The sequence below is a fragment of the Lagenorhynchus albirostris genome, chromosome 1 (genome assembly GCF_949774975.1).
Source record: "Lagenorhynchus albirostris chromosome 1, mLagAlb1.1, whole genome shotgun sequence".
In the NCBI taxonomy this organism is placed as follows: domain Eukaryota; kingdom Metazoa; phylum Chordata; class Mammalia; order Artiodactyla; family Delphinidae; genus Lagenorhynchus; species Lagenorhynchus albirostris.
The window spans coordinates 160,673,409-160,681,991 of record NC_083095.1 but is presented as its reverse complement, the minus strand read 5'-3'; the positions used below and the strand labels follow the sequence as shown (position 1 = coordinate 160,681,991).

Below are 8,583 nucleotides of genomic sequence, written 5' to 3'. Positions count from 1 at the left end.
CCTCACACCCTTATTCACGGGAGCAGGGCCAGGAGCAGGGCTGACACACTGTCCAGGCCTCCTCACGGGGTGCTGGGTGTTGCTAATGCATTTCCTCGTCCCGAGCTTGACAATCAGGCTTTAAGCGATGACCAAACTTAAAAGCACCTCGGCCTGTTAGTCTCTCCCAGACCACAGAAGAAAGGACTCACTCTGCATATCATTTACCAGCTGGACAAGTTGCCTCTCACATCTGGGTCTCGGTACCCTCATCTATACAGTGGGACAATACCACGCTCTGTAGACACTGCTGTGATTACTAAGGACAGTGTCCACTTAAGCCAGCACGGTGCTTGGCTCGTGGGGGTTAAGCGGCAGCCATTGTGTTGTCCTCTCTCAGACTCACGCTAGTCCGTTCTATTGGCGCAGCTGAGCACACGTGGAGTTTCCAGTTTGTTTACTCGCTCTGCCACCGGGTACCACCCTGGCTAGGAGCACTTCTCCAACCCAACCAAATCCAGTTTTGCAAATGTTCTGTGTGCTAGATTGTCTTTTCCAAAAACAGCCCCAGCAATCTTTCCCTTCCCCTTAAACCGGGGCAGGTTTGTGCTAGCTCTGACTGATAGAGCATAGGAGAAGTGATGCTATTTGATGTCAGAGGCAAGCTCTTAAAAAGGATGCAGCTCCTCCGTGGCCCTCACACTCCCTGGGGGACACCCGGCTACCACGCTGTGAGGACGCCCAGGCCACAGGGAGAGGCCTCCTGCAGTGTACAGGCCTACAGCGCCGGCTGAGCTCCCAGCCAGCAGCCAACATCAGCGGCCCGATGTGTGAGTGAGTGAGTGACCCTCCGGGTGGTTCCAGCCTCCGGCCTTTGACTTGGGCCAGCTGATGTCAAGTGGACCAGGACGTGCTGTCCCCCTCCAAATCTGCCACCGGTGCAGAGTCATGGGAACAACAAAGGGTGCTGTTTGGGGTGGATCAAGACACAGTGATGGTCCTTAGAAGATCTGCAAAGCAAAACATGGATTTCATATCCAGTTGTCATATATCCATTTTATTTACAGCACCACAATATTATCAGTAAGCTCTCTCTAGACATAGTCTGTAGTTTGTATCAGCCACCCCCGTGTGACTCTGCCCTAACTTTCTGGGACAGCCCGCTTGTTGGGTGACGTTCCAGAAGGTCCGTCCGGACGTGGGCAAGCAGCCACCAGGAAGCACGCCTGTGCTTTCCCCCATCGGGGTGGGGTCAGCAGTGACCCTGAGAATTAGCGGTTGTGGAGAGCTGCACGCAGTTGGCTCTGGTGTCAGCTCTGGCGCTGGGCCTAGGGGCCTCCAGCAGCTGTGGTCCCCTTGGACTGGAGGCTCTTCCTCCTGAGGACGATAGTGACAGGTCCATCAGGCAGCGCCTTGATGATGTTCCAGGCTTCAAAGCGTGTGAGGCCCTGCACGGCAGTGCTGGCCAACTGTAAGATTTCATCTCCTGGCTGGACCGTCTCACTTTGCTCTGAGGCTGCCCCTGGGATGAGAGAGAAGAGAATGAGCCCCACAGGTGACCGTGGAACAAGCAGTTACTTCCTACCCTCGGTCTCTGAGGAGCCGGGACAGCTCAGAAGGCAACTGGCGCCCATCCCTCCGGAACTCGGTGGTCGTTGTGAAATGAGACATCTCACAGAACGGCGACTTCAAGGCTGGCATGCCAGGCTCCAGCTCTCCGTGGCCCTTGGGAGAGGTGAGGCCCACGCTGTCCCCAGAGAAGGGAGATTTCGAGCAGCTGCAAGCCAGAGCCTGGCTGGGGAGACCTCCCCGGGGAACCGGGTCCTCCTCTAAGCCTCCTTGGATACCATCCCAATACCCAACACCCCTCCCCCGCACATGTGTTCTCTCTACTCCTAATGAGGTGGCCGGGCATTGGGTGGTGTGGGCATGGAGCTGGTGGGATGTTCACGAAACAATCTTCACAGTGCTTTTGGCTCTGAATGGCCTGGAGAAGACCCCTGGGTCCACGTAAAGACGACATAATCACATACGGCTCCCACTCCTTCAGAGTCACGTAGGGAAAGAGTGCCCTTTTACTGCTGGTGTTGAAAGAAAATTTCCCATCTGTTTGACACAATGATATCTGCAAATATTTAATAAGAGTAAAAGATAATAGTAATGATGATTCTAATAAAAAAATAGCTAGAGACTTCCCTGGCGGTCCAGTGGTTAGGACTCCGCGCTTCCATGGCGGGGGGCGGGGCGTGGGTTTGATCCCTGGTCGGGGAACTAACATCCCGCATGCCATGCAGTGCGCCCAAGAAATAAATAAGTAACTAAATAAAATGGGCCAAGTATCTAAGCAGACATTTATCAAAAAAAAATAAAATTAGCTAAAATATATTGGGCAATTATATATAACAGGCACTGTGTTAACACTTGGCATTTATGGCGATAGTCCTATGAGGTATGTATGCTCCGTTAGTATCCCTTTCCATGTGGGAGGAAACCAAGGACTCAAGCAGCTCCCACAAGCTCCAAAGCTGCTGAGTGGTGCAGCTGTGGACTCCACCTCCCTTGGTCCCTTACATCCCCATGTAAGCAAATGGGGCCAAGATGGTGAAGGGACTTGCCCAGGGTCATGCTGCCATTAGGGGCAGAACTAACACTGGAATCCAGGTCTCTCGACTTTGAGCCCTACGCTCATTCCAAGTTGACCTTCAAAGTTAAAAAAATCTTTCCCAGGGCTTCCCTGGTGGCGCAGTGGTTGGGAGTCCGCCTGCCGATGCAGGGGACACGGGTTCGTGCCCCGGTCCGGGAAGATCCCACATGCCTCGGAGCGGCTGGGCCCGTGGGCCATGGCCGCTGAGCCTGCGCATCCGGAGCCTGTGCTCCGCAACGGGAGAGGCCACAACAGTGAGAGACCCGCGTACCGCAAAAAAAATCTTTCGCAGAACTGGAGTCAACGTGGATTTCTGGGGAAGCTCCACGTGAGCCTTGGTCCGCCCCCTGGGTTTCAGCAGCTGTAACGGATTTCCCGCTAACACAACCAGTCTGCAGTGGGGGCGCCTGGGGTCCGGGGAGCAGAGCTGGGAGGGCCTCTGGTCCCAGTACCAAGAGCCCTCAGACACACACCCACACCTCTTCTTATAGGTAAGGAGCCTCAGGCGCAGAAGGCAGCAGTCGCTCAGGAAGTTAGAAGCAGAGCTAGACCAGAGCGCAGGCCACGTGACCCCCTGTCCACAGCTCCCTGCTCTGTGACTCAGGGGGTCCAGCATGAGAGGCAGTGAAGAATCAGGGTGATCGCCTGTGACAGCCGCAGGCCATTCATGATTTTCACAGGAAAACCCAAGTGACCCCCCACTAGAGGCTGGCTTGCTCCCCAGTCCATGATGAACAAAATCTCAAAATTCTGAATAAAGGTAGGAGCAGACAGGTCCAGGGTTAGGGGGAGGTGAGTAAGGCTGAGTTGTGCCCCTGGAAAGTCGGACTCTGTCTTTGTTTCACAACTTGATATTTTGTTCATTGTGGACTTCTTGAATTAATTTCGAGTTTTAAAAATATTGCACTGAAACAGTATGTATCTTGATTACTGAATATTACGGTGCCGCCTTCAATTCTGCACCCGGGGCAGTGCCTCACTTGCCTCGCCCTAGCCCCAGCCCTGCCAAGCTGAACCAGGCCCAGGGCTGGGTCACGTACAAGGACCCAGTAAAACAGGGAGATTAAAGGGATGTCTGAGCCAAGGAGAACGGGGAGAAAAAGCAAAGCGGAGTCCTTAACAGGCTTGCCTGCCTCCCAAAAGGGCCTGGGGTTGTGGGAAACCGACATGGCCTAGAAGGTGCTCAGAAGCCTCTGGGGGGCCTGGCCGGACACCCGCAACTGGAGCGAAGGCTGAGAGGCACACGCACACCGCACCTTTGAAGATCCTGTTAACAGTCAGAGGCTTGTCCCCTTGCAGGGAGCCCTTCCCTCCTTCCAGACTGAAGCCCAGGCCTGCAGAGGTCTTCTCCAGGGTCACTGTGCAGACGGTGGCTTCTGCTGCTGAGAAAACACAGGGGGACTGTTAGGGATGCTCTCAAGTGTGCCCGGCTAACGCTCCCGGCGAATTGGTGCGTGCGTACGGATAAACCCAGGCATGTGTGCCGGGCGGCATACAAGCCAGGCCACGTGTTCTGGGGGCCACAAATGACTGCGCAGCCCTGCCGGCATGGGCCTCACCTGTCCAAAGGTGATGCGGCCCATGGGGCTTCCACCATGTGGGGAGAACTTACAGGAATCTATGGAAATGTCACCGGCCACAGAGGCTGAGGTTGCAGAATCTGTGGAAGAGTTGAGGTCTGGCGTGGTCTCCGCAGTTGGCTTCCTTGTGACAATCACGGCTTGCCTGGGGTCCCGAGCTTGGCGAAGGATGGCCAGAGCATCATTGTGTGTGGCCCCTTTGAGAGACTTGCCGTTGATGGAGAGAACCTCGTTGCCCTTCTGAATAGTCCCTTCCTGGGAGGCCAACCCGTTGGGGAACACCCTGTGAACCTGAGCAAACCAAAGGAAGTCAGGAGCCGGGAATCACCGTATCGGATCTAGATTCTTGCTGCAGGAGGATCTGAACCAGTTAGTCAAACCCAGCAGATCCCTGGGCCAAAAAAATAAGACGAAATGTGTCCTAGATTAGGACTGCTAGCCAGCATTCCCTCCTCCACCCAGGCCAGAGGTCATTAGCAAAAATGGCCAGATTGGCCCTCAGAATCCTTCCCAACACAATGTCCGAGACTATATCACTACAATTCGTTAACATTCAGTTAAAATCTTTTGCCTTATGTGCTCTACATCAGCATTTCCCAGAGTACTTTAATTCAAGCACTGATTCTGTGCCATATTAATAGGTATTGTGTCAGAAAAGTTTCTGAAGTCTAAGAAAATTAAGAACATTGGATAAAACAGAAGCTCTGAAAATGCCTACAGTTTAAAAAAAAATCCTAGAGACTCTACAGTGCTATTTGGCATGATAATTCTCTAAGAACAGGCCGTATAATACAGTGATCCCCCAAAGTTTCAGCAAAGCATCCTTTTTTCCATAGAGAAATTCTCAGGCCCCATCTTCTGCAGAATGCAGAATTCCTATCCTAGGAAGTCTAGACATTTTAAAAACTCCTACCCTAGAAATTCTGATCCTTTAACTCCAGTTAAAAGGGACCATCGCCCACCCCCATTCCCTTTCTGAAAAATATGTGGGATTAAAAAATCTCATGTCTTTGCCTCAGCCTTTCTAATGATGTAAATTCTAACGTGCTTAATGAAGAGGACTGAACGACAGCATGGACGGGCAATCACTAAACTCTGCTGCGTGTTGTTTTGCTGTTATCATCTGAACAAGGTTCTTTGCTTCTCTAACCTGTTTCAGTGTTAGAAAAAGTCTGTTACGGGGTCAGATGTGGTCAGAATCCCTTGGTTATAAGACGCAAGTAGGAAGCAGAATCTCTGCTCTGCGTCTCAGTCTGGCCTCTATAAATGAAGTATACATGCCCCCAATCCCCCATCCTGAGGTATGGGGAAGACGACTTGAACATGCCAGTGAGAGCCCAGCTTGCTCTTGGTCATGGACGGTGCTCAATGTGAGTTCTCTTTTAATGAATCTGGAAAGGAAGGTAAGCGCTCAAACACGGAAGGAGAAAGGGGAAGTCTGGTGCGTATGATCAGCTGGTGTGTATCGCTCCTGGTTTTTGAGGCAGTGTCTCAGGGATGGCGAGCAAACGGGATACAGAGAAGTCCCGGCTCAAGGAAAGACCCACAGATCCAAAGTACTCGTCCCACAGGCAAGCTCTCTTTTCTTCTCTTCAAATAGAAAGCAAACTGCACCATCAGGAACGTCTTTATGATGCTCTGCTACGTGCTTAGTGTCAGAAACAGGTCCTCATTGGTTTTACGTGCTTTTATGCGGTAGAGAGCTTGCTTACAAAGGAGGAAGCTGCTGCTCACACACAACTGACTCCGAAGTGACCGCTAGGAATGGACCAAGTTACCACTGCCAGGGGGTGTGGTGTGTTTAACGCTGGCTGCCCCTGTGAGCTGGAGGGTTTGTTTTCAGCTGAGCAAGGGAGTTCAGATGAGTCCACATGAAGGATATGCGGAGACAACACAGCCATGGGGGTGACGCCAGTGCACTCAGCTTTGGAGAGATGAAGCAGCCATGTCACAGCTGGGTCCATGAAGATGGGATGACCAGAAACCACCTGGGTCAGGTGCAGGTAGCCTACATAGTGGGCAGAGGGCAGCAGCCAATGCTGATCACACTGTGTGGACCAACAAAACAGGGTCCACAGGGGAAGACGCAGATGATCCAGGATCGATGCCTTCCCCAGTCTTACCCCGGGCTCTAGTTGGTCCTGAGAGAACAGGGGGCTCGATTGTGAGACCTGAAGCCTCATGCGCATCCTGGGTTGCGCTGTGCAGTTCCTGATCTTTCCAGCTGGGCCCCATTGCCCTCAACCAACCATCAGATCTGCTTCGCAATCGTGCATGTTAACATCCCCAATCTCCCAGTGGGCAAACCCAGGAAAACAGCCTCCTGTACAGGACCTGCCTTCCCAAGGGCTCTTTCTGTCCAGGCGACGCCTCTTTCCATCTAGGTGTGCTATGCTACATATCACAGCCAGGTCTTCAATCCTGGCTGTAAACCTTCTTGAAAAGGATCTTAAGCTCCTGCCCTAACCTCACACCCAGTGGCCTGGGGTCATGCATTCCTCTGATCTCTCCTAGTAAGTGCTCCCCCCTCCCAGGGCCGTCACCTCTGGCTCTGACGCGCCCCCATGGCTGGGCCACTCACCGTGATCACCTTGTTTTCTAGATCCGCACCTCCTGCCAAGGTGAACCCAAGGCCAGCCCCTTCCTCCTTGTGCAAGATGGTAACATGGATGTTGTCTAATTGCTGCAGAAGGAAACATATATATTAAAAAACATTTTATTGCAACAGCGTGAACAGTTTAACAAGTGTTCCAACATCAGGCTGATTCGTTCTCAAACCCCAGCTTGGCCACGCTCCCAGGTACGTCACACCCATTTCATCATTTGTAAAGAGAAGACTATAATTCCTGGAGTCATGGGAAGCTCAGAAGAAAAAAAAAAAAATTTGCATAAGGCAACCAATAGAGTTCTTTTCCTCTCCTATTCACGCAATCCACATCCACATTTGTACGGAGACAGGGCTGGGTGCTGCTAAGTCAGCAGGAAATCCCAGCGTGTGAGATAACACAGCTTTGGCACCTTGGCGAGGGACAAGATGAGGTCAGCCTGTAGGACTCTGGGTCAGCACAGCTGGGAGCAGGGCTGTTTTGCAGAAGTTGGCTGCTCTGTCTTTACACCTGCTGCTCCATGTGGCACAGCAGCTGCATTTAGGAGCCCAGCTGACTCCTTGCCCTAGAACACACATGCACGCATGCGCGTGCGCACACGCACACACACACACACACACACGCCCACCCAGGCACACACAGTACTTCCCGGCCTGCGCCTGGGCTCAGCTGGAGCCAGAACAATCGCTCTGCAGTGTCTAAAGTCAGAGACCCTCATTCCGGTCTCGATGGTGGAAGGGTCTCAAACTCAAACGCATTCAGGACCCAGGCAGATGACTTCAAAGAGCAAAATGGGCAGATGTGAGCGACAGGAACTGCAGAGACCTGAGAGCACATCTGCTTAAGAGGACCCACGGCTACATAGGAATGCAGACCCAGTGCTACAAGATCGTTCGTTCCTTTTATAAAAAGAGAGCAGCCAGAAATCCAGGTTTTGATTCAGGTTTGATAATATTTAGAATACAATACTTTTTTAAAAAGCACCATGCAGACCACATAAAGTATACCTGCAGGCTCTCGGGCCACCAGTTTGTGCCTTAGCGCGAGGGAATAACCTCATGTCAAAGAATTCACTTGCTCTGGTACCAACAGGGCATCTGCTGCGCGGCTGGCTCTATGATCATTTGATCTGGAGTCCCCAAGACCCAGGAAGGATGAAGGGATGAATGGACCTCACTGTCCCGCCTCTACGCCAGCACTGGCCCACATCTCCCAACTTTGACCCAAGTGTCAGCTTACTTGGCCTATAAGAGCCCTTTGTCAAATTGGAAAGCAAATACTGTCCCAGGAACACCAGGCAGGACCGGTCTTTGCATTTTACGCAACAGTTTTGCCTCTGTTATTTCATTTGGATTAGGCCCTGGGGATGATGGTCCCAGTGCCCAGGTGATGAGTGAGAGCCCCAGAGGATGAATCCTGGCCCAGGGCATCTTGTCAGACTCACCCCTACCCTGGATCTAGGGAGCACCAGCTATGGTCCCTCCTTATCCTCTCATCCCAGTCTGGATGATTCCAGCACAAAAAGCCTGCGTGGACTAGGGCAGCCCAGGCGGATGCAAGGCCCATGAGCCCATGCTCATCTGAGCTGAATGGGCCTCAGCTCTGCCTGACCACTTCCTCTCCATGCACCTTTGGGTCGTGCTCAGAAGGCTTAGGGGAAGTGGGACTTTCAGAATGACTTGACTGAAGTGTGGGAACCCTTACGAGCCCTGGGATCAGTCACCTCTCGGTGTGCAGGGCAAGTCTTCAGGCAAGAGATCAGAACTTGCAATGG

The 8,583-nt window shown here is 52.5% G+C and overlaps 1 protein-coding gene across 1 annotated transcript in view; it reads right to left on the bottom strand.

The window, feature by feature from the left end:
• Positions 1-1,020: 1,020 nt before the first annotated feature.
• The window catches only part of IL16 (interleukin 16), a 48,379-nt gene continuing 40,816 nt past the window's right edge, over positions 1,021-8,583 (bottom strand). Inside the window, exons 15-18 of the mRNA XM_060157394.1 lie at positions 6,785-6,886; positions 4,236-4,494; positions 3,880-4,005; positions 1,021-1,501 (exon numbers count right to left, since the gene is read on the bottom strand). Coding sequence (XP_060013377.1) covers positions 1,308-1,501; positions 3,880-4,005; positions 4,236-4,494; positions 6,785-6,886 — 681 coding nt within the window. The 3' untranslated portion in view covers positions 1,021-1,307. The remainder of the gene's footprint in view (positions 1,502-3,879; positions 4,006-4,235; positions 4,495-6,784; positions 6,887-8,583) is intronic.